The sequence below is a fragment of the Pseudorca crassidens genome, chromosome 16 (assembly GCF_039906515.1).
Source record: "Pseudorca crassidens isolate mPseCra1 chromosome 16, mPseCra1.hap1, whole genome shotgun sequence".
In the NCBI taxonomy this organism is placed as follows: Eukaryota; Metazoa; Chordata; class Mammalia; order Artiodactyla; family Delphinidae; genus Pseudorca; species Pseudorca crassidens.
Genome location: NC_090311.1, coordinates 11,997,818 through 12,023,853, shown reverse-complemented (window position 1 = coordinate 12,023,853; position 26,036 = coordinate 11,997,818). Strand labels below are relative to the sequence as shown.

Below are 26,036 nucleotides of genomic sequence, written 5' to 3'. Positions count from 1 at the left end.
CACGCCCGGATCCCCAAAGTCTCAGCCGGGCGTCCCGGGCGCAGAGGGGGTCGGGGGGTGGGGCCGTCATCCGCGTGGACCCGCCGCCGCGCCTCCACCCCGCGGCCGCCGGGGGGCGCTCGGACTGCGCGGCCACCGACGCGGCCGCCAGCGCCGGGTCACCACCGACTCGCAGACCCCTTCGCGCCCTCGGAGGAAACAAAGTACACCTTTGTCAGCCACCGAGCGCGTGTGCGTGTGCTACGGCGCACAGTGGCCGGCCGCCGCGTGCGGGGCCCGCGGGCGCGCCTCGCCGCCTCTGGGCGGCAGCCCCTGCGTGGGCCCGGCGTGCCCCAGAGGAAGCGGGCTGCGGCGCGCTGTCGGGCCCGCCTGACCTCCTACCCCGAGCAGGCCACGAGGGGAGGCCAGAACCCGCCCCGACTCCTGCCCGGCCGCGGCGCTTCGCCCGCCGCCGCCGTGGCCTGTGCACTTCTATTTCTGGGTTTTCGGCAGGGCGGGAAGCGGGCGAGCGGGAGCCCCAGGCGTGGACGTGCGAGTCCGGGCCCCAAGGCTGGGGGCTTCGGCTCGGCCGAGCCGCCTTTGATTCGCCCGCCGCCCCTAGCAGCCCTGGGGCACCCCCGCCTTCACTCCGAGGGCACGTCCCGTGGCGGCTCTTGGACTCTGGTAGCTAAGCGCCAGCCCGGCCCCAGGGCAGGGCGCTGGGAGTACTACAAGTCCCAGCAGGCCCCGCGCCGCGAGCGCCGAAGCGGGAGGCGCGGCCCGGCCTGACGCCTGCGCAGTGCGGCCGCCCGAGCCTGCTAGTACCACACCCCCGGGAGGGACCGAGGGGAGGCAGAAGCATCCGAGGCATTAAAGCATCCGAGGGAGCCCGAGGGGAGGAGAATGGAGTGACAGAGAAACACGGAGGGTGGGGGGTGGGGGGGAGACTGTTGAGGGAGGGGGGAGGGGGGACACAGAGGGAGGAAGAAGCGGCGGCGGCGGCTCCTCTTTGCAGAGGTGGAAACTCCGAGGGATAAGAGCAGGAATAATGCGGTAGGCTAGGCGGGCTGCTCGCTCCCGGCTCCGGCAGCAGCGGCAGCAGCCCGAGCAGCGGCAGCAGCAGCGGCAGCACCTCAGGCGCTGACAGCCCCGCCGGCCGGCTCCCTCGCTGACCGCCGACTGTCAATGGAGCTGGAAAACATCGTGGCCAACACGGTCTTGCTGAAAGCCAGGGAAGGTAAGAGGCAGGGCTGGTGCGAGCCTGGCGCATTCGCCGCGGGCCGGGGTGCCGGTGTCGGGCGGCGTGTGGGCTGGGGCTGTGCGTGTGCAGGATGCCCGCAGTGAGTTGGTCGGGAGCAGGACACCTCGGAGAGCTGCTCTGCAAACGTTTCAGGGTTCCTGCCCTTGTGCTCAGGGAATCTGGACTTGGGCAGAGAAGGAGAAACGTCGAGGTTGCAGGGATTAGGATGCTAAAATATCCCCTAGTTTCCAGCCAGCTCTAACCTTATAGATCGTGCCATCTCGGCAGCTGTTGAAAGGTCAGTTGGAAAGGCTTTCAGGAAGAGATGGGAAAACATGCAAATAAAATAGCTTTTCCGAGTCGGCCCGGGATGGTTCTGTGAGTGAATTCGGGGGGGGGGGTAGGGGGGGAATTATTAGAAGCCAGTCTTTGCTTGCGCAGGCTGAGTTGATATAGGCTATTGCTGGAAACCATCCGCTGGGAATGTTTCTTAGGGAAATCCCGTCGTGTGGAAGGAAGCCTTTTAAAGGCAAAGTAAGATGTTGAGGAATTAGCCTGTTCATAGAGTAACGAGAGGATGGCTGTACAACTCACCTAGAAAATAATTCAGGATTTCAGGGGTGGGTCCCCCCCCGCCTTTTGGGGAGGAGGAGAGGTAAGTGAATTTTTTGGTTTTGGGCTCAATTAAGGAAAGAAAGGTAAGTGTGCCAAGTGTTTAGATGCGTTTTGGATGGAAATCATTAGATTTTTCTGCATTAGGCTATCAGGAAATATCGTCTAAATGGAGTGGGTAAGAACCTAAGTCGAGACTATAAACACACTTTCTGACTCTTCCTTGAGATGGAAAAAAAAAAAAAAAAAGAAAGAAAAGAAAAAGAGAGAAAGTGGCCCAGAAACTTACATGCTTCCTAAAATGATTGCGTGCGTGTAAACATACATATTTGGGAACACCTGGAATTTATGTAATATCTCTTTTGCCAGGATTTGAGCTCTGGGTGCAGCCTTTTTATGAAAGGGGAAGTGGTTTTCCCTTTCGTGGGAGGAGGCTTTATTTGACACCCAAGGTAGTAGGCAGTCTACGTAAGGTCTTGACTTCAGAAGGATACTCGGGGAGCAGCCCACGAAAACGCCTTATTTACTTCTTAATATTTTCATTCACCCACTTTAATGAATGAAGGAAGACTTTCTGGCCAACAATAAAACGATTCATGTTTATCCAGACGGTTCCATCACCTTGTGGCACTGTACACGCTGTGTGAGTAGGTGATGCACAGCTCAGCAACTCACGTCGTAATTTCGGTGTCACTTGTCTCTAAAGCAGCAGCCTGGAAGATTTGCTTTGAAAACTCCAGCAGAGTTGAAAATGTGCAGGTCTGTCCCTCCCATTGCTCAGCTTTGGTGTGAACAGACTTTTAAGGGAGGCTGTTACTTGGTGACTTCAGGTTCTAAAGCATGAATGTTTTCTGTTTTCCTAACGGGACATTTTAGCAAATTGGATCAGGGTGGGGGCTGGTGGGCTGTCTCCTGAACGGGGCAGTGAGTCCTGTAGGGGGAAAAGCGGACAAAACAGCCCCCCTCCCCCGCTCCCAGCCTTAGCAGCCGCCACCTAGTGGTGGAATATGGTTGTACATCTCAGGGCTCGCGGGCTGGGAAAGTTTTCACCCTCTCTCCATTCTGAAATTTTTTCCTGGGAAATCATTGGATATGATGGTACTGGAGGCTTCGCAAGTTTCACTGGTGTCTCCTGTTGCCTGGGGAATTGGGCTGCCTAGATTTGCTGCTCTACACATTCGTTTGCCTGGAGCTTGCTTTTTTCTTCTCTCAGCATTTGGTTGCTTCTTTTAAAATGTTTTGCTTGGAGTGGGCAAAGTATTATCAATTTTCTCCCCCAGTTTGGTCTCCCCATTTTTTTTTTTTTTCACCAAAATGAATTTACCACTTGATAATTTTGTCTGTCAGGTTAACAAATTGTTTTTTTTTTTTTTTAACAAATTGTTTTTTTCAGAGGCTTAGGAAAGAGGGCTACGGTCTGGAGGCTTATATGGAATGACCGAATTACAGTGATTAAAAGTTCCCCAGAATGTGCCTTTCACTTCCTTTTCCTTTTAAAGTCTTTTCAATTTCTCTTTGAGAGTTTGGTAGTCATCTCATGGTGAGAAAATAGGCTCCTGATTGACGCCTTTGAAATGGAGGGGGCCTTGCCTCTAAGGATACAGAGAAACTGACACGTGAATGAGAAAAATTAATCGCTTACATGGAAACTTCATTTTGAAATTTGCGTTTCTCCCCCCCTTTCTCTCATATGTCTAAAAAGAATCCATGATTTTAAGTGCTTCCACTTTCTTCTTGCTGGGTCTTTATTGAAGATTTGAGTACATATATTCTAATTAATGTAGAAGCTTTTAGAAATAAAAGCAATTAATTTTTCTCTTCTCGATTCTCATGTAGTTGAAGTCATTCTTTTCAATTAAGTAATTTTCCTAATAATCGTATTACCCAAATATTCAGAAATGAAAGTTCTAGTCAGTTTAGTGAAAGATGTAACATAAAATTTATAGTATCTTTAAAAATCTGAGTTGTTTAGATGTTTAAAATCACTTCTTGAAGATTCTTGTGAATGGTTATAGATGAGAAATATGATTGGTAAATACGAAATTTAATTTAGTTCACTTAACAAAATACACTGTAAACAATTTAAAATGTGGCTTTCAAGTAAAAGTCACATTTGTCCCAAACAATAGAGAAACAGGCCTTGAAGAAAGACAGACATACTTTGCAAATGCTATGAAGGAATTTGTAGTTGTCCATGTTGGTGGGTAATTTTGGGGCCTATCTTTTGTTATTGTTACGCATTCTTAAAGGCAGATGTCTTCTAAATTCATTGTAAGTTCAGATTCTTACCATAATAATACATGTATAAAGTGGAAAAATGAATATAGCAATAAGATAGAAAATCTATAAGTGAATTAGAGTAAAAATGATTTATCGTTAGTAATTAGAAAACATAGGAAGGCAGATTGCACCTTTGTGACAGTTGTTTTGAAATAAGATAGAGATCTGGGTTCAAAATTTTAAACCGCCCAAATGTATTTTGTTCTGGTCTCATGAGAAAACATCAACTTGATCACCCTTAGGAACTTCAGCTTACTCTCCTAAAAAGTGGGTGGTTAGGGAAAAAAAGAAAGAAGTTGAGACTGAATTCATGCCAATTTATGGAAATGAGCTAAGTGATTAAGCATTTAATGAAAAGAGACCCAGACTAACTTTATCTGTCTATCTATTTACATTTCAGAATCTCAGAAAATTGGCAAGCGTGCTAGTGCTGAAATAATAGTAGTGAGAAGGAGTGTTTGCAGAGGGCCTTTTGTGTGTTTCCTTTTGGTTTTATTGTTGCAGTAAAGGTTTTTGTGTTTTTGTCATATTCTAGATCTGTTGCCTCACTCCTGAGTGAACGGTGTGGAGCAGAAATTTTGTAAAGGCCCACCTTTCCTTTCTTCACAGGCCAGCAGTAGCCATAGTTGATCAATAAAGACGACAGAGAGGGAGTATTGATCACATTTTCCTGAGCGTGATACTAGCAGGCACTGAGTACAGGAACTGAGAAGTCAAAAACATAATGACTTTGCCCTTGGATGTCAAAAACCAGAATATGCAAGAGCCTTTGACTCAGATATCTCTGTAAATTTGTTGGCCCGGCTCTTCCTGATGATTAAGATTGGGGACCTGGGGAAAGGTGACAGCAGAGGCTGGGGAGGGCTGGAGAGGAGAGGGGACCCGCATGCAGCCAGCGAGGGGCAGTCTCTGCCCAGACAGACTCAGCATTCCACAGCGGGGCTGAAAGCCCTTGTTGCCCCTCTTCCCTCTTCCCCTTGCACCCTAGTTCACGATGACAGAACCAAAACATCAGTGTATTCCGTTCTTAGAACATCGGGATGTCTCTGAAGCCCGCAGCCCTCCTACTGCTATCGGCAGGCGTACTTAATCCACCCCGTGGCTTCTCGCTTCAATCTTCCCGCACAGAAGAGCGGCAGCTTTGCATCCTGGGTGCAGGCTGCTCAGCGTGTGTAAAAGCTGCTGGGCCTATTAAGTACCAAGCTGTCATTAAATGAAACTGCCTTTTACTTTTTCTGAGTTTCTTTTCAGTACTGACAACTTGGAGGTGGAGAAACCAAAAGCAATTGTTTTCAGAGGCCTTGCTTTCCTACAGAAAGATTTCCAGTGATGATTTTACTTAATCTAGCTGCCTGTTTTTAAAACCATCAGATAAATGCCCACAAGACTCTCGTCTTTCGGTAGCTTAGCCGCTTCTTGTCAGATTCTACACTCCAAAACGCTTGATTCTTCCAGTCCCCAAACTAATCCTTGTTTAAATTATATCTTCAGCAGCCATAATTCTTTTTTTTTTTTTTTTTTTTTTTTGTGTTACGCGGGCCTCTCACTGCTGTGGCCTCTCCTGTTGCGGAGCACAGGCTCTGGACACGCAGGCTCAGCGGCCATGGCTCATGGGCCCAGCCGCTCCGCGGCATGTGGGATCCTCCTGGACCGGGGCACGAACCTGTGTCCCCTGCATCAGCAGGTGGACTCTCAACCACTGCGCCACCAGGGAATCCCAGCCATAATTCTTGTAGTGGCTTGCCAAATGATACCCTTTGGGTGTGGGCCGAAGACTTCGGTAATATCCAAGTGAATTTCAGGAAAGAGCTCAGTATAGGACCAAATTCACCTTTACCAAGGGCCATTCAACCCAGACCTGGGAATTTACAGTGTTCTAGTGAAATGGTTCCAGGACTGCAGGTAATACTTAACGTTAATATTTGTTGCCAGTATATTTGTAGCTCAAGGTAAAGTATTATAGTATCTAGTCATTTTTGAAATAAAAAAGGCTTATGGTTACAAAAAGATTTCACTGCAGTAGATCATGCAATTCAGAGATGAAATTTGAGAAAAAAATAGTGATTTAAAAACAGGTGACACATAGAAAAGGAAATCAGGAATTTCTTCAGTCTTACAACCCCTAGCCCCTACACCTCACTTCAAAATAGAATAGTGAAGATAAAGGGTTTTAAGATGTGATTTTAAATGATTAAAATAGATTATGTGGGCTTAAATAATAGGAGTGATTTCTACTTTGAAACACATCCTATTACATTTCAGTGAAAATTTTTATTTAAAAATATCCTAAACATTGAAAAGATTTTAATCCATAAGTAAAACTTAAAATTTTATCTTTTGGGGGTAAAGACAATATTGTTCCATCTGGTACCATTCAGACACTGGAGGAAGCACCCCATTTGGTATAAATTGTGCTGCCTTTTAAAGAGAAAGCATTTATGTCCTGACTAGACCTTGCCCCCTCCGCCAGTTTCTCATTTTGGGTTAACCATTCTTAAATTGTCTTCTGAAGTTCTTACAAGGGTAAAAATCATTCATTCATTCAGCATTTGATTGTTGAAGGACCCTGTTGGAGGTGACTTTTTGGATGTTCAGCCTTGACGAGATGCAGCTGGAGGTGGGTGAAGAGATGGAATTGGGCATCATTATTATCTTCCTAGGCTTTTAAACTGATGAATCAGATCTGAATAGAACCTGATTTTTCCCCCGAAGAGCTGAAGCTGTCTGTTGTGTGACCCGCTTAGCTGGGAACTCTCTGTTGACTCTACTGTGCCTAGAACTTGAACACTAGCCTGAGGGACCAAAACACAATTTAAGGATAATTCAGAAGTCATACCTGAGGGATAGGCCCGAATCTGGAAGACAACTGCTAATTTTCCAAGATACTGCTTTTATGACAGTCAGTTCCTACAAATGGAAACCACTCAAAACAATAGCAAGAGGACCCTTTGGTTGAGGAATGAGAAGATCCAAGAGGAAAGTGGTGTGCGGAGGTGCCTCCCAGGTGGGACCTTGGTGGTCTTCCTAGGGCAGCAGCCTGGGCAGGGCTGATGGGCTGCAGTTCAGGGGTAAAGATGGTGGAGGCCGCCTTCCTTTCTGGCTTTTTCTTGGAATTGGTTTGAGCATGTCCTCTGGTGGAGCCTGGAATGACCTGAAAGTGTTAAAGGCGTCTGTCTAGTCCTCTAAAGATGTGCTGTCCAACATGGTAGCTACTAGCTGCATGTGGCTGTTTACATTTAAATTAATTAAAGGGAAACACTCCATTCCTGAAGCCAACCACGTCTCAAGTGCTCACCAGTCACGTGTGGCTACTGCTACCCTGTTGGATGGTACAGATGTAGAGCATTCCCAGCACTGCAGAAAGTTCACTTGGACAGAGTTCTCTAGAGTTCTACACCTTGAATTAAATGAGTGTGATAGCCCCATAACTTCTGACATGAAAACTGGGAGAAGGTAAGGGAGGGGAAGGAGGGGGAGAAACAGGAGGGGCTGGGGGGCTGGGGGATCAGGGATTAGGACTGAGTCACATCAGAGGAAAATGCAGTTCGAGGACAATCATAGATGTTGGTGGTGATAGTAAGCCATCCATATTCCTCCCCCCCTTGTGTTTTTTCATATCTTGTTGGGAAATTTGCCTAGATTGAGCAACTGACTGTCCTGATTTAAATTTTTTTTTTTTTTTTTTGCGGTACGTGGGCCTCTCACTGTTGTGGCCTCTCCCGTTGTGGAGCACAGGCTCCGGACGCGCAGCCCCAGCAGCCATGGCCGACGGGCCCAGCCGCTCCGCGGCATGTGGGACCCTCCCGTACCGGGGCACGAACCCGCGTCCCCTGCATCGGCAGGCGGACTCAACCACTGCGCCACCAGGGAAGCCCCATGATTTAAATTAAGTGCATGTTATAGATGCGCACATGTTCCTTCTCGAAACTCCTGAGGTGAGGATATTTTAAAACCATCACTTTATTAATAAAAACAAAAAGTTGTGTGTACAGTAAATCCTCAGAAAGAAGGAAAAAAAAGCCTCTTTCTATGGATTTCAAAAAGACAGTCTAAAATGAGCGGGAAAATAGGTAAAACAAGTTTAAGGGTTTCCGTTTTCTTTTGAACATGCCAGGTTGAAAGAAGATCATGAAGAAAGATGTCAAGAACACACTATTCCTGCACCCGGTTTAAAATGATTTCTCTTTAAAAACTGTTTCCTGTGCGATTTGAAACCTTTTAAGGATAACCCAGTTAGAACACACTTAGAAAGCAACATGATTATTTGAAACAATGAAACAGTGCGCTGCTGTTCTTTGGGGTCGGAAGCACAGAACTCTGTCTGAAGTTGTGCCAGGGAGTCGGCTGGTAACCTCCTCCTGGCAGAAGTCAGCAATAAATTAGGCTCATTTCCATAGGGCCTGTTTTGTCTCTAGGAATTTGTGGTCGGTGGAGTATCAGTATTTTTTTAAAAGGCAATGATGAAATAAACCTTAAAGGAGAACTTCTGGGGCCTGTGCAGAAAGTAAAAGAAACGGAGATAAACAGATAAGAACATTCATAGGTTGAGAAGTGGCAGAGGTCCACGGGACGGCCAGGGCCGGGGCTGCCCCAAGGCTTCTCGGTGGGTCTACTGATCTGTTCTCCACTTTCCAGAATAGAGGTCACCCCTGCTTTTCAGATGAGGAAAAGTGAGAGGAAAGAAAGGGAGTCACTTGTCCAAGGTTACTTGAATTGCAGACTTTTCTAGAGAAGCCCTTCAAAATCCTTTAACGTTCCAAAAGAAATCTTTCCCCTCCCCTGTAATAACATAAGCCCCAAACTCCCACAAAAACCGAAAACCAAAAAACCAAAGCCATTTCTCTGGGTGGTATGGTTTCTAAATGTAAATGCCCTGAGGTTGCACTTGTGGAGGAGAAAGAGGGTCTCTTACAGATTTCCTGTGGAAAAGGGGCAACATGGGAATCTAATTGCCCTCCAGACCCTGACTTCAGCTAAATGCCAGTTTGAGAGCAGTTGGATAAAGTAATTCCTGCTAGGCTATGAATGACTACCATAAAGTGAGTCCTCACAGTGGGTGTTCCCCTTTTAAAAGTAGAACTGTTTATCAGCTCGACTGCATCTGTGATTGACAAGGGGGAGACATATACGAACGTGCCTGCACCTGTGCATGTGTGCACACATGGCTGCGATCCGTTCTGAAGCCCCCATCACCTGTGTTCTACCTGCGTTCCCCCCTCCCTGACACATACCAGCACAACCAAAGAGCAAGGTCAGCCTCTTGGCATTCTTCTTCTTCCTGGCAGGGCTTGGGGAGAATCCTGAGTAGCCAAAGAATTGCCCCTGAGGGACGGGATTAAACGAGATGGGCGGTGGTAGGGACATGTCAGCGGTGGCAGCCCTGCTCCCTTTCCGTGGCAGGGCCAAGACATGGGCACTGGACAGGCCAGTTCCTGCTGATGTTGGCTTGCCACGTGCAGGTCACGTCTGCCCGAGCTCCCCTTCCTTGGGTGCTTGCTACCCCTTGGGAGATCCTTGTTCCCGTGCAGCTCTGCCTGATGCACCTTAGGTATATGCTTATGTCTCTGCAGCTTTCTTTTTTTTTTTTTTGTTTTTTTGCGGTACACGGGCCTCTCACTGTTGTGGCCTCTCCCGTTGCGGAGCACAGGCTCCAGACGCGCAGGCTCAGCGGCCATGGCTCACGGGCCCAGCCGCTCCGCAGCACGTGGGATCTTCCCGGACCGGGGCACGAACCCGTGTCCCCTGCATCGGCAGGCGGACTCTCAACCACTGCGCCACCAGGGAAGCCCTCTGCAGCTTTCTTTACTAAAAGAAAAGTAGGGGGCTGGGATGGGGGTTACCTACTGGAGTGGTTTCTCGGCCACATCGCAGGGCACACCCCCTCTTCCTCCCAAAGAGAATGTGTGAAGCAGCCTTTTCCCCCAGAAAAGCTCTCTCAGAGTTAACCCTTTCCATGTCGCAAGGGTAACCTTGTGGGTATTTGCATTTAGAAACCAGACCATGCATGCGTGGGTGCATTTTGCATTAACTTAGGAACTTTACTTTTCAAGGATCTTTGGGAGCTGAGAGTCTCTTCCTTGGGGGTTGCTGTCAAACTTGAGACATCCTGCTGGAGAGGAGGCAGCACGAATGAGGGGACAGGGAGTCAAGCCTTTGATCTGCTCCTGCAGAGAAGGTGAAGCTCCAAACTTAACCGCTTCAGGAAGGGAAGTGGGGGGTGAAGGATAGAATGACCCACTACAGGGTGGAGAGAACCCAGCCAGTGTAATTGCTCTGCATATCTGATAAAAGGTCTTATGAAACCTCATTTGAAAATGGAATTCCATCTTGGCACAGGTCTTAGCACCACTTGTGAAATGGAAACAAGCTGGAGGAGGGTCAACAAATGGGCCATGAAAAACGGCTTTCTGATGGCTGTTGCAGGAATGCACTCTGCTCCGTCCTAACAGTGTCTGGGCGCTGAGGAACAGCTTGTTAGGATGCTTAGATAACATCCCCCGAGAAGGAACCCCAAGCTCTAGGACGAATAGGGGTGGGATGGGGACAAAGAATTGGGCCGCAGGCTTGAATGGCAAAGATGTCTCAAAATCCCACTTTTCTCAAGCCGAGTGCTGTAGTGGGTTGATGCCACTAAGCCTACAGTCACAGATTAGGGAGGCTGTCAGTCAGACGAGTGTGTGCCTGGAACGTAGTAGGTGTTCAACAAACCTTGATTTGGGAATGACTGATGTATATCTAAGTTTTGTGGAGGAGGGGGAAGAGCCAAGAAACTAAGGTCCTCAAGAAGTGGCCTTGATGTCGCAGTAGATGGTAAATTAGGAGATGATTCAACACGGTTAAGAAAGATTAACTAAGGGTATAGGGCAAATTGGAAAATGTTTTCCAAATGTTTGTCTTAACTGTGAAAAATGTCTGGCAGACTTCCCCACCCCGACCCCCAAATTGGAAGTGGTTTGTTTTTACTTGTTTTGGAAGAAATAAATATTTGCATTCGTCCAAACATTCGGGGCAAACAGTTCTCCCCAATTCTGAGGCTCTGTGTGGGTCGGAGATGTTTCATGCTGATAACACTCATACCTTTTTTGGTTAAACTGAAGGTAGCTTAGGACACAGTCTTCACACGCTTTTCACATCACTGCTAGAACGAGGCTGAGCAAATGGAAAGAAAATAGGAAGCCAAACACGGATCCTTCCAGATCCAGCAATGGCTGATGACCTGGCATTTGAAGGATAGAATCTTTATAGAAAAATTGCCTGTTTGCTCATGGGCAAAGAGGCTGGATCCAATTAAGACAAGGAAAACGTATGTTAACTCAGAGAAGAAATTTCTAAACAGTCAATCCTGTAATCCTCTCTGAAGAGGAAGGGGTCGACCTGACGGGGCTTTATGGATGATGCCAAACCCTGTGCTATATAATAATTAGTAACCACTGGTTATTCTGCCTCACACTCATTCCCCAAACCACTAACCATCACTTGCGGTGGAATGCACCAGGCCTAGATATTTGCCCCAGATGTCTTCCCATGGATAGTATCCAATTAGAGGACTTTTGAGAATTAAAGCTTAATTCTCCTATAACATAGCAGAATACAAATTAAAGAAGAGCAAACCTGGGTTCCTCGTCGGTTCAATGGGTGACTAAGGTGAGGGTTAGTCTTCAGGTTCCCTTCAAGGATGCGTCTCAGTGTACGTTTTGGTAACTGTTGGGTGGCTAATTGTTTTACGTCCTGGTGCCTCGTGCTTTTGCTAGTTTTTTTGGGCAGCTTACAAACATTTCAGGAGTGGCTGTGAGGGGGTCGAGGATTTGAGAGGCCTATTCAGAGAAGTGGACCTATGTCTGCTTATAATTTCATTCTTCCACGGTGGGCCTCTGCATTCTAAATGTCTTCCTAAAATATAGAGCTTTGGGGATCCCTGCAAGCAGAATTCCGAGGGCGGTAGCCCTAGATTGGCTTCTGCATCTTCCCTAGGTCGTAAATCTAGTATTTAGTTAGGTCTTCTTATGTGCTAGGCACCATGCTAGGCTCTGAATGGAGGACAGGAAGCAATGGAGCCTCCCTTCTTCTTTGTTTTTTTTAATAAAGATATTTTTATTTTTATTTATTTGGCCATGCCTCTCGGCTTGTGGGACTAGCTCCCCGACTAGAGATCGAACCCATGCCCTCGTCATTGAAAGCTCAGTCTTAACCACTGGACCGCCGGGGGATTCCCGCCTTCTTCCTTTTAACAGAATTGTTTAGGAATTATAGAATCCTTGGTGCCCATGGTTTCATTTGCTCTTTACAGCCCTGTGAGGTATGTTTTGTTCTTCCCCAGTTTATAGATGAAGAATCGAAGGCTCCGAGAGGTATTGGCTTGGCCAAAAGGTTCGTTCGGGCTTTTCTGTAACTTCTTACAGAAAAACCAGAAAGAACCTTTTGGCCAACCCAATAAATGCCTTGTCCTGGAGCATCCTGCTAGTTCCACAGCCCGGACCCAGCGCCAAGCCCAGTCTCTACCCTGACATTCTGCTCCATCACGGCTGCTGCCCTCAATAATCTTACCAGCTAGTGGGAACATCAATACTAACGTGCATGAGACATTTGCAAAAGAATCAAGTGTGCCGCTGTGACTCACAATTCAATAGGAGTCATTCTATCTAAATTTGAAGGTTTTCAAACATTTGCACAGACAATACTTGCTTGCTAAAGAAAATGCAAACAACAGCGCACAACATCAAGAAGAAAGTCAAAATCTCCCTCCTCCCATGTGCCCCTGCTACCCGTTCCATCCCTCAGAGATAGTTACTGTCAGCATTTAGATGGACATTTTCCCAGATCTCTATGTATGTGCACTCATGAACATACAGATACATTTGACACAAATGGGATCCTAGTATCCACGTACTTCTGCAGCTGTTTTCAGTCAACAATAAATTGTAGTGCCTTCCCATATCTCTGTTTATAGTTTCCCATGAAACGAAGGTGTGTTAGGAAAAATTGCGAAAGACTTTGTAAATGGAGTGTTGTTGCAGTGGAATGCTGGGTGTTTTCTAGCAGACCCTGAAGGGCTATCGGGCTGTAAACGGGTCTGTGTCTTTGATTGTTTTGGAGTAGCTACATTATTGCATTATTAATGTGTATTTAACCAAGCCCCTATAGTGGGCCATTTAGGTTTTCCAATTTTTAAGTATATTGTAAACAGTGTGGGAATCGTCTACCCATTCTATAACATCTTTATACACTTATTTAAAGACTTAGTCCCCCCGACTCCCCATGGTGGTATCTGCCTAATAGATACTATCCCTCACTCCCCACCTTGGGAAGAAGAGTGATGATTTCTGAAATGGAGTTAAGTGATCCTAGGGATGTACAAAGTACATTTTCTTATGAGAAAGAAGCATGATACACGTGAGGACATGTGATACGATATTTTTGAAACCTTTGGTGTTTAACACCTGCACCTCTGAGTGTTCAGTCATCTTTTCTATGCTATTCAAAGCTTGGATTGGGGAAATCAAGTTCAGTCAAAGACTTTCCTTGGTGATGACTTTATAATTGCCCCTGAGTTTTGCATGTGTGAATCTGGCAGGGAACACAGGCTCAGATAATAGCCCATATTTCTCTCTCTCTCTCTGTTTTGTTTTGTTTTTTGGCTGCACTGTGTGGCTTGCGGGATCTTAGTCCCCGACCAGGGATCGAACACACATGCCCCCTGTAGTGGAAGTGCAGAGCCCTAAACACTGGACCACCAGGGAAGTCCCATATATTCCTCTCTCTTGATCATCACCACAAGCCAGACTTGGAAGCTATTATTATTGTTATTTCAATTTGAGAAAGAAAAATATCAAGCTCAGAGAGGTGATGTGATTTTCCAAGGTCACACAGCAAGGACGCACTTCTCCCCCTTCCTCCTCTGGTGCTAACTCACCGCATCTTTTCCCATCTCTAAGGACTTCCACATTTGTTTGTATGTTGCGTAACTCTAGGGAGTCATCTGAACCTGGAGTTCGGAGTTCATTGTTCAGAGAGAGTAGAGTTATAAATGTATCTTGGGGAAGGGGCACCCTTTCCTAATTCTTTCAAAGGTGCCACATGTGCTGCTGGTGGTTGCACACAGTGTCCTTTGCCTCCTGTCTCTTAGCTGGTATGGCTTTCTCCTCTGTGGAATTCTGGGGGTGTTTCCACGGGTAACTGCTTTGACTGCAGGTTTGCGTGTGATTTACCTGGGGGAGGGTTCTGTGAGTCCCACCTTGAGAATCCAGAGCTCAGGTAAAAACAGTATAAAACAAAAAAACCCCTGGCCCTGCCTCCCCACTCTATATCCCTCTGAGATAAGCTTGGCTCCAGGGCATAGTCCAAGGTCCTGGGTCTTGAATATTTTTGTAACAGTTGGAGAAGAGAGTGGCATTTTCTTCCTGGAAGCGTTTGTGGGTTTTTGGCTCGCCCGGTGGAGACTCACTGTGCCTGGAAGCGCAGGGAACGGAGAAAGGCGGCCCCTTAATTGGATGATGAGTCTGCACATGGCTGTGGGCTCACTGTCATCTCCGAGTGCAGGAAGGAGCTCCACCAACCAGAGCCTGCGCCTTCCTTCCCCAGAAGAGGGGTCTCAGGACCGAAGGAAGCCCACGTGTGCGTGGAGTGCAGGGCCAGAGCAGAAGCAGCCTCTAGAGTAGGACCGGCCCCTCTCTGAGGCAGTTCTGCTCGAATACTGATTCCCAGGCTACATTAGTTCCCTAGGGCCACTTAGGGCTACAAAGTACCACAAAATGGGCGGCTTAGAACCACAAAAATTTATCGTCTCACAGTTCTGGAGGCCAAAATCAAGTTGTGGGCAGGCCACGCTCCCTCTGAAGGTGCTGGGGAAGGATCTTTTCCAGACCTCTCTCCGAGCTTCTGGTAGCCTCAGGCGTGCCTTGGCTTATAGATGCTTGTCTTCTCTTTATTATGTCTCTTCATGTGCTTTTCCCTCTGTACCTGTCTGTCTCGGGGTCCAAACTTCCCCCTTTTATAAGGACACCAGTCATATTAGATTGAGGCCCACCCTAGCGACCTCATTTTAACTTAATTACCTCTATAAAGACCCTGTTTCCAAATAGGTCACATTCTGAGGGTTATGGCTTCAACATCTTTTTTTTGGTGGGGCAGGTCACAGTGCAACCTGTAACACAAAGCCCTGCCCCTGATGTTCTAATTCAGAAGCTCCTGGGGAGCACCTGAGCATCTGTATTTTAAAAACTCCCCAGGATCAGCCAGGTTGGGGAACCACTGCTCTAAAAGGTTTCTCACTCTCTTCTGAGGTGATCTTGGAGATTCAACTCCAACCTGGCTCCCCAAGCAGTACCCTCTGCAGCTTCCCTAGCAGTAGGTTTCTGCCCCCTGCTCAAATCTTTCTAGTGTAGAGGAACTCATATATATATGAATGATAGGCTTTTTGCTTTACCCACTAAACTCCCCTGAGGGCGGAGACTAGGTTTTTTCTTTCCTGTATCTCCCTGGGCCTCACCAAATGCTAATGGCAAACCCAGTTTGCAGTCAAGCCCAGGTGTGCCTGGTGCCGTGCTAACCCACCGGGTCCTGGTTCCGCTCTTTAGAGGCATCCAGAATCAGTGCAGCACCCTTTGCTGAAGAGGCCCTTCTGATGTTAGAAGACAGCTGTAATGCCCACTGTAGAACTGGTGCCAGAACCCCAGCCTCTAGATTCCCAGGTCTGTGCTTTCGTTGTACATCACGTTCGAATAACAGACACATTCAACCAAGGGTCAGAATCTGCTGGCAGATGGGGTGTTGCTTACACCTGGCACAGCTCAAGGAAAAGCTGTTTAATAAATTCCTAGAGGCGGGGTCGAGACACCCACTTTTTTGCTTTTCAAGGTAATATGGTATCTTCTCTTGCTGTTAAGTGCACCAAGCCAAGATGTGCAGTTTCCGTTGAAAGCACTATTAATGCCTCTAGTGAAAAGGCTGAAGGGAAGGGAGATTGTGCCGCCGACACCCTGGCTGTGTGAGCTTAGACACATTGCTTGACCTCTCTGAGCCTTTCCTCGGCTGTGTAAATGTGTACCTTGGCCCAGGTGATTTCCAGAGCTCTTCTCACCCTTTGGATCTTGAGAATTTGCTGGTGTATATTTCACTGATAGGAATTCATCTGTGGGTACTTCATGATAAGAGTCGATGTTAATTTCGAGAGCAAGCATTACATATTAAAATGAAAAGTACCCCAAGGAAAGAATTGGAGCTGGGAGGGGTTGTGTGTATAATAGAAACAAACAGAAAAAGCAAAAAACCCATCACTGCTAGTTTAACTGAAGCCTGCAATCTAAGAAAGGCAAATGCACGATTCTAGTATCTTCTTTAGTGGATTATAGAAAGGCGAATTAAATCAAAAATCAAAAGTAAACCGTTTGTTCTGCACTGTATTATCTTAATAAACCGTCTTCCTGGAAAGTTTAAAAAGACACAGTGCTCTGTCTGGCCAAAAAATACAGTAAGTAAATAGTGTTGAGAAAATAAGAATTTTCCATCTAGACATGAGTGATGGAAACATTTTCATGTGGACTTGGTGACATCCCGCAAGGAATCAGAGATTGATAGGCATTACCTACTTTCCAGGGCTGTGGTTGGGGACATTGTTGTCACCCGCAGGGAAAGAGGTCAGAGACTCAGACGGGAATGGGCCCTGCCAAGCACTCTTGTGGGTTCCTGGCAAATCCTGACTCACTTCTTCATTCCCCTGCAACGTGCAGTCTAGACGTCTGCCTTATCTCGACTGGTGGCACAGATTTCATAGACTAGGGTGATGCTGAGAGGGTTGGTGGTCCTCTTCTGTGTAAGGTTTCTACAGCTGGAATTGGTACAAGGTGGAGACTGGTAATTTGGGTTCTGTCCTTGCTTTGTTGTTAATTTGTCTGACTAGTCACAAAGCTAGTAACTTAGCCTTTCTGTATCTTTATCATTACATAATGCCCTAATGATTACAGAGACCAAAGAAAGGATATAAATAAAATACAAAGTTCAGATACAGACTCAAGTTTATGCAAAAATTTAGTACGTAATAAAGGAAGCATTCGAATCAATAGGTAAAGAACAGCTTACTCAGGAAACGATGTTGAGGTAACTAGCTCACTAGTCATCGGGGAAGGCATGTTAGATTCCAGCGAGACTGGTGTTTCCCTCCCCAATTCTGATTCGAAAAATCCTAAGGAATGACTCCCGTTGGCCTGCCTTCATCGCTCTGGAACAATTAACATAGATCGCAGGCATCAATTCTTAGACTCTTAGGTTGCAGGCCATTGGGGTGAAGTTGTAAGACCATGGTGGCTCTGGTTGCAGCCAGCGAGGATGGGGGTTTTAAGTGGGGAGGTCATTTCTAGGGGGGAAATAAAAAGAGGGTCATGGTCAGACAGGCAGTATGGAGGGATTTGCTATACAAGAAAATATCCTCAATCTCACTAGTAAGCAGAATCTTAAACATATGCATAATCTTACATTGGCAAAAATTTTAAACATTGATAATGCCTCTTTAAGGAAGTGTGGGTAAATAAGTTCTTTCAAACATTATACTTCCACTGCTGATAGGAGTGTAAATTAATAAGTCTTTCTTAAGGACAGCTTGGCGCTATATATATATATATATGTCTCAAAAGGCTTGAAATTGTGTAACCCTTGGTCTTGAAAATCTATTTCTAAAATATTTTTTTAGGAAAAAGGAAAAATCAATGCACAAGTGCTATGCAGGAGGTTGTTGAGTAGAGGGTGTTTATAATAGAGAGAAATTGGAAACAATTTCAGTGACCTTCAGTAGAGGCTTGATAAAATGAATTTTGGCATATTCAAAAAATGGACACATACGTAGCCATGAAGAATTATGGAGATCAATTCTTATTGACATGGAGAGATGATCATAACATAGTGGGTGGAAGTTAGGAAAACCTGGATTTTGTACAGTGAGTGTTCATTATACTTAGAAAAACAAAGACATTTCCATCTGGAGAGGGGGGAATGGCAATTTGTGCCTTGTACGGCACAATTTCTATTCTTTGATGGGAACATAAAGAAATAAAATCCATAAAAAAACAAAACAAAACATGCCAGGCCCTCTGGGTCTCACCAGGGGTTGTCCTTCTTAGCATTTCACCATGGTAAGTCATAAGATTATTCCAGCCATCTTGCTCAAATGATTCTAGAAATTTTCCCTTGGCCCCATCATTTGACTGACTAGCTTGATTGAATCTGTGAATAAATGCCTTAGTGCACCTAGAACACCTTTTTGGGTGGGGAAGCATCTTTGTCTTGCAAATATGAATTTGATTTTTAGGAAAAGCTTACATTCTTACTGTTGGGTTTGGTGCATGAGGGCAAGCGGCCCCTCTGGGTGGCAGTTTTGGAGCTGAGGAGGAGGCAAGAGCGGAGAACGGGACTCTTCCCAGTACCCTGGGCAGGGTTGGGGTTTATCTAAATCCCCCCCAGGGTACTTGCTTTGTTAGGCTGGGTTCTTCTGGGTGTGCAGGCCCTTTGTGTTTGCCTCAACAGTAAGGCAACTTGCTTGTTTTATCGTCACGTGACAGTTGGTGGGAGGTGAGCACCTGAATTCTTGTGTGACAAGTTGGGGAACTGATGAAGAGACACTGTGACTGTCTGGAATCCTGTAACCAGGGATGTGCCCGGGGCACTGGCATCCTGTCAGCTCAATCTAGTGAACCAATGACCAGCTAATGAGCGGGCATACTTTGGTATGCACACAACTGGAGTCAGTTTCACTGCTATGATTCAAGCACCTCCCAGGTGTGAAAGGCCAGGTGAGGCGCTTTAGGAATGTCAAGATGAAAGAGACTGCTTTGGTCTTCAGGATGTTCCAGTGTAGTTGGGGAAGGACAGATACATGGCCAACTACATCACAAGGTAGACCATAACTACAAAGGTGGTCTCGATGGGGGCGTTCAGTAAACACTTCACAGAGAGTTGGTGTTTGGCTGGACCACGGAGGCTGGTGGCTGATAGTGTGAAGCCACCATTCACAGAGCCCCTGCCGGGTGCCAGGCTTTGTGAAGGGGACTTTACAGAGATGTAGTTTTCAATCCAGTGCGTTAGGTGTCATTGTCATTTGCATATGACAAATCTGACAGAAAGGCTACTGTCTGAAGTCTTGCAGCCGGTAAGCATTGTAGCTTGGATCTGACCCTAAAAGCAGTGTTGTGGGAAGAATTCCACCTCATGAGGTTACAGGGTGGAGACGGAGGTTCCTGGCAGTGGGGAGGGTAGAGCTAAATGGTGGTGACCGGGGGGAATAGCACCGGGTGGTTGTTTGCCTGGTGCCTGGACTAGCTGCAAGGTAGCAGGGCAGGAAGCCTGGAAGAGTGGACAGTCACGTGGGGAACGAGGAGGTCTCTGAATGCCAGGCTGAGAGTTCCATTTGGAGTTACTGAGTTTTTGAACAGTTACGGAGTTTTTGAACATTAGCATAGGCCAATAGGCTAATGCTGGCTGAGCTGGAAGGCCCTGCATCTGGCAGCAGAGGCTGTGAGGCCAAACGCCCAGTAGTTCTGAGAAGTATGTAGGGGCTGACCAGGCTCCTCCCCAAAAGAGGGAAGGGGGTGGATAGGCACGGCCTTGGAGGCTGAATCTACAGAACGCGGCACCTGATGGGATATGGAGGTGTGTGGAAGGACAAAACTATTAAGTTTGAACGCAGGCGACATTGCAGAGCAGCTGGGAAGATGTTGCTGGTTCTGGGAAAAGATGCAGGTATGGTTCGGGCCTCACTGAGTGGAGGAATGGCCGGGACGGAGCCTTGAAGTTTGTAGGAGCCTCCAGGCCAGAGGTGAGGTTTGGCCAAGTGCCGGCAAGCAGCAGCTTTGAAGAGACATGGGAGCAGGTGGCTCTGTTGTTTTTCTCTGCCCAGCACCCATTCCCCCTTCTGGTAACTGCGCCTCCATTTTTCTCGGGGACCGCGCCTCCCTCATATTCAATCCATGAGGTTGGGTGGTAGTGACTTCTCATTGGCTCTGTTGGTGAGCATGTGACCAACCCTGGCCAATCAGAGCACTGCTTCTCTCTCTACCTCAGGGACCAGAGATAAAGCTGTGATTCATGGTCCAGGAAGGGCTGCCCTTCTGTCGCTGGGGTTGCCGAGCTGGTGGAAGGGAATCCTGAAGCTGCTGGTGGCTGTTGCCACAGGCTGCTTGAGAATAAAGCCAACCTGAGAGGGAGAGAGAGAGATGGATTCCTCATCACATTTATTTGATGTTGGTCTCCAGCCATCCTGGGAGCCAGATGTATACCCTAGGCTTCCTGTTTGGGTGACCCGTGAGTTGACACTAACAGTCAAAGGGTCCTGACTCACTCCGGGTTAGAAGCCATGTCCTTAGGGGATACCTAACCCTAGAAGGCGTGGCCAGAGGGATGGGGCATGTATCAGGAGGACCCTCTGCGTCACGGAAGGCTGGGTGAACATTTGTCCCGGGCTTTGCCTGAGCATAGGGGCAGGTGCGTTTGATGTTTGCCACAAACAATACAGTCTCCCACCTGACTGCCCTAATGGGACTCCAGTTGTAGAAAAAAAAAAAAATCAGGAAATAAGTAAACAAACATGCTGGTCACCATGGAAATGTGAACCCAAGGTGTTAGGAACAATAGCTGTGTGTGAGTCCGGAAGTGGATTTGTCTACACAGACATTGGTCCCAAATCGGTTTCCTTGTGGGAGCCTGGACATGTCCATAAACTCATTACATAGCCAGCTCTTCCCTGGAGAGGATAACATCTCTGATAAGCCTTTGTTTTATCATTATTAAAATAGCTATAAACTTAATACAGTGCTTATGCCTGCCAGGGCCCTCCCTGGCAACTGCCTTTTGAGGTAGATTCTCCTTTTTTTTTTTTTTTTGCGGTACGCGGGCCTCTCACTGTTGTGGCCTCTCCCGTTGCGGAGCACTGGCTCCGGACGCGCAGGCTCAGCGGCCATGGCTCACGGGCCTAGCCGCTCTGCTGCAGGTGGGATCTTCCCGGACCGGGGCACGAACCCGTGTCCCCTGCATCGGCAGGTGGACTCTCAACCACTGCACCACCAGGGAAGCCCGAGGTAGATACTCTTTTTAATCCCAGTTCCACAGGAGAGGCTCACAGAGATTCCTCAACTTGTCCAAGGTCACAGCTATTAATGGAAAAGTTGGGATTTGAACCCAGGTCCCAGGGTCTGTTCCCTTTCAATCACCATGTTCCACTATCCCACCTTGGTGTTGAAAAAAATATTAATAAAAGTAGTTAATACTTACTTTGCATGTCTTATTTCCTTGAGTCCCTGTCACAAATCTATGAGGTAGGTACCGCTGGTTAATCCCATTTTATAAACGAGGAAACTGAGGCACAGACCATTTAGGAATCCTAGCCAAGTCCCACAGTCAGTAGGAGGCAGAAATATATTTTGAGGTTGATTTTTTCAGATGGACTTGAAATGCTAGTATGCCTTAAATTTAATTTGGAAGCCCAGGATGGGTGAGAACTATTTCCTAAATCTGGCTTTCATCGATTGTGACGTTCTTCATTTATTTAAAGAAATAAATCAGGAGAATGAACATTGTGGACAGAGAATAATCGTGACCTGATTTGTCTCTTATCATTGGAAAACCATGTCCTGGGATTCACTAATGTGTAACTAGTTGGAAAATGTTAAAGCAAAAGGGTAAGATTTAAAAACAAAATCACACCATTAAGTCTATGTAAATTAGTTCCTCGGTGAAGAAAAAACCCAATGTACTACTGTTTGTGGGCCAGCTAGACGTGTTACAAATGCTGTGGAGTGGGAGTATGTGACAATTTTTTTTTTCATTGAGGGCCCATTAGAAGACACACTCAGGCTACTTAAACTCCTCCAAACTCGTGAATTGGTTCAATAACAAAATGTATGAATCATTTTAATATGCAGGTACAAGGACATATACTTGAGTAATTTCTGACACTTTTTTTTTCTTTTTGAAAATGTGTTATATTTAGGATTTACTGTTAGAATTAAAAGTGGATTTGGGGAGGCCAGGGCCTGTGCCTATTTATTGCTCTTTGTTGTGTACCAGTATACAGAAGGTGCTCAATAAATGCTTTTGGGATGAATTATGAACCCAGGAGCACCAGGAAGCTCCTGAGGCTGGCTGCTGGCCAAAGGCTGATGAACAGTTTTGGTCCTAACAGGGATGCTATTAGGATTGTGCTATTGTTACCTCCATTTCACAGATGAGGAAATTGAGGCTTAAAGAGGATAAATAACTTCCCAGCATCCTGTGTCTTCTCAGTTGTTTAAACCAAGCAAGCGAAGATGATTCTTACATGCACTTTTCTGCTCTGTTGGGTCTAGGGCCCACTCCCCTGCTTTGAGTTTGGGAAGGAACGTATAGGCCTTTGTTTTGTAGGACTATTTATTTGAGTTACTGGTTTCTGCTCCATCACAGGGGCCTGCAAACTAGTTAAGAGCTTTATTCTCAGTGTATCTTGTATATTTTTATTGAGAAAAGGCCGCCGGTATTGTGTTCCTTTGTGCAGATGGTCACAGTGCCCAATAGTGCTGGGGCCCAGGTTGTAGCAGGGGATATTTATCATTTAGTCCAGGGGTTGCAAACTGTTCAGCCCACACACTATTTTAAAAATCAGAATATTTCACAAAACATTCCTGACTTAAGACTTCTCTTAGAAAACTGGAAGTTCTGGCAATATGAAATAAGAGTTTTTATGTAGCAACATCTGTTGAGGGCCGCTACTACTGGCAGAATTTAAAAGTTCTGTGTCGAGAAGCAAGAAGAACTACAATCCTGCAGCCTGTGGAACAAAAACCACATTCACAGAAAGATAGACAGGATGAAAAGGCACAGGCCTATGTACCAGATGAAGGAACAAGATAAAACCCCAGAAAAACAGCTAAATGAAGTGGAGATAGGCAACCTTCCAGAAAACGAATTCAGAATAATGATAGTGAAGATGATCCACGACCTTGGAAAAAGAATGGAGGCAAAGATGGAGAACATGCAAGAAATGTTTAACAAAGACCTAGAAGAATTAGAGAACAAAAAAACAGAGATGAACAATACAATAACTGAAATGAAAACTACACTAGAAGGAATCAATAGCAGAATAACTGAGGCAGAAGAATGGATAAGTGACCTGGTAGACAGAATGGTGGAATTCACTGCTGTGGAACAGAATAAAGAAAAAAGAATGAAAAGAAATGAAGGCAGCCTAAGAGACCTCTGGGACAACATTAAACGCAACAACATTCGCATTATAGGGGTCCCAGAAGGAGAAGAGAGAGAGAAAGGACCTGAGAAAATATTTGAAGAGATTATAGTCGAAAACTTCCCCAACATGGGAAAGGAAAATAGCCACCCAAGTCCAGGAAGCGCAGAGAGTCCCATACAGGATAAACCCAAGGAAAAACATGCCAAGACACAAAGTAATCAAACTGGCAAAAATTAAAGACAAAGAAAAATTATTGAAAGCAGCAAGGGAAAAACGACAAATAATATACAAGGGAACTCGCATAAGGTTAACAGCTGATTTCTCAGCAGAAACTCTACAAGCCAGAAGGGAGTGGCATGATATACTTAAAGTGATGAAAGGGAAGAACGTACAACGAAGATTACTCTACCCGGCAAGGATCTCATTCAGATTCGATGGAGAAATCAAAAGCTTTACAGACAAGCAAAAGCTAAAAGAATTCAGCACCACCAAACCAGCTCTACAACAAATGCTAAAGGAACTTCTCTAAGTGAGAAACACTAGGGAAGAAAAGGACCTTCAAAAAGAAACCCAGAACAATTAATAAAATGGTCATAGGAACATACATATCGATAATCACCTTAAACATAAATGGATTAAATGCTCCAACCAAAAGACACGGGCTTGCGGAATGGATACAAAAACAAGACCCATCTATATGCTGTCTACAAGAGACCCACTTCCGACCTAAGGACACGTACAGACTGAAAGTGAGGGGATGGATAAAGATATTCCATGCCAGTGGAAATCAAAAGAAAACTGGAGTAGCAATACTCATGTCAGATAAAATAGACTTTAAAATAAAGAATGTTGCAAGAGACAAGGAAGGACATTACATAACGATCAAGGGACAGTCAAAGAAGAAGATATAACAATTATAAATATATATGCACCCAACGTAGGAGCACCTCAATACATAAGGCAACTGCTAACAGCTATAAAAGAGGAAATCGACAGTAACACAATCATAGTGGGGGACTTTAACACCTCACTTACACCCATGGACAGATCATCCAAAATGAAAATGAATAAGGAAACAGAAGCTTTAAATGACACAATAGACCAGATAGATTTAATTGATACTTATAGGACATTCCATCCAGAAACAGCAGATTACACTTTCTTCTCAAGTGCGCACAGAACATTCTCCAGGATAGATCACATCTTGGGTCACAAATCAAGCCACAGTAAATTTAAGAAAAATGAAATCATATCAAGCATCTTTTCTGACCACAATGCTATGAGATTAGAAATGAATTACAGGGAAAAAACGTAAAAAACACAAACACATGGAGGCTAAACAATACGTTACTAAATAACCAAGAGATCACTGAAGAAATCAAAGAGGAAATCAGAAAATACCTAGAGACAAATGACAATGAAAACACAACGATCCAAAATCTATGGGATGCAGCAAAAGCAGTTCTAAGAGGGAAGTTTATAGCTATACAAGCCTACCTCGAGAAACAAGAAAAATCTCAAGTAAACAATCTAACCATACACCTGAAGGAACTAGAGAAAGAAGAATAAACAAAACCCAGAGTTAGCAGAAGGAAAGAAATCATCAAGATCAGAGCAGAAATAAATGAAATAGAAACAAAGAAAACAATAGCAAGGATCAATAAAACTAAAAGCTGGTTCTTTGAGAAGATAAAACAAAATTGATAAACCATTAGCCAGACTCATCAAGAAAAAGAGGGAGAGAACTCAAATCAATAAAATTAGAAATGAAAAAGGAGAAGTTACAACAGACAACGCAGAAATACAAAGCGTCCTAAGGAGACTACTATAAGCAACTCTATGCCAATAAAATGGACAACCTGGAAGAAATGGACAAATTCTTAGAAAGGTATAACCTTCCAAGACTGAACCAGGAAGAAATAGAAAATATGAACAGACCAATCACAGTAATGAAATTGAAACTGAGATTAAAAATCTTCCAACAAACAGAAGTCCAGGACCAGATGCCTTCACAGGTGAGTTCTATCAAACATTTAGAGAAGAGCTAACACCCATCCTTCTCACACTCTTCCAAAAAATTGCAGGGGAAGGAACACTCCAGAACTCATTCTATGAGGCCACCATCACACTGATACCAAAACCAGACAAAGATACTACAAAAAAGGAAAATTACAGACCAATATCACTGATGAATATAGATGTAAATATCCTCAACAAAATACTAGCAAACAGAATCCAACAACACATTAAAAGAATCATACACCATGATCAAGTGGGATTTATCCCAGGGATGCAAGGATTCTTCAATATACCATAAATCAATGTGATAAACCATATTAACAAATTGAAGAATAACAACCATATGATCATCTCAATAGATGCAGAAAAAGCTTTTGACAAAATTCAACACCCATTTATGATAAAAACTCTCCAGAAAGTGGGCATAGAGGGAACCTACCTCAACATAATAAAGGCCATATACGACATCATTCTCAGTGGTGAAAAACTGAAAGCATTTCCTCGAAGATCAGGAACAAGACAAGGATGTCCACTCTCACCACTATTATTCAGCATAGTTTTGGAAGTCCTAGCCACAGCAATCAGAGAAGAAAAAGAAATAAAAGGAATACAAATTGGAAAAGAAGAAGTAAAACTGTCACTGTTTGCGATGACATGATACTACACGTAGAGAATCCTAAAGATGCCAGCAGAAAACTACTAGAGCTA

At 45.5% G+C, this 26,036-nt stretch overlaps 1 protein-coding gene across 3 annotated transcripts in view; it reads left to right on the top strand.

The window, feature by feature from the left end:
• Positions 1-929: 929 nt before the first annotated feature.
• The window catches only part of GRK5 (G protein-coupled receptor kinase 5), a 224,604-nt gene continuing 199,497 nt past the window's right edge, over positions 930-26,036 (top strand). For 2 of the 3 annotated variants that reach the window (XM_067709253.1, XM_067709252.1), the window contains exon 1: positions 931-1,216. In XM_067709253.1, the coding sequence (XP_067565354.1) occupies positions 1,165-1,216 (52 nt within the window). In that variant the 5' untranslated portion in view covers positions 931-1,164. Of the gene's footprint in view, positions 1,217-26,036 lie in introns of all 3 variants that reach the window. The other variant, XM_067709251.1, reaches the window with a different exon arrangement.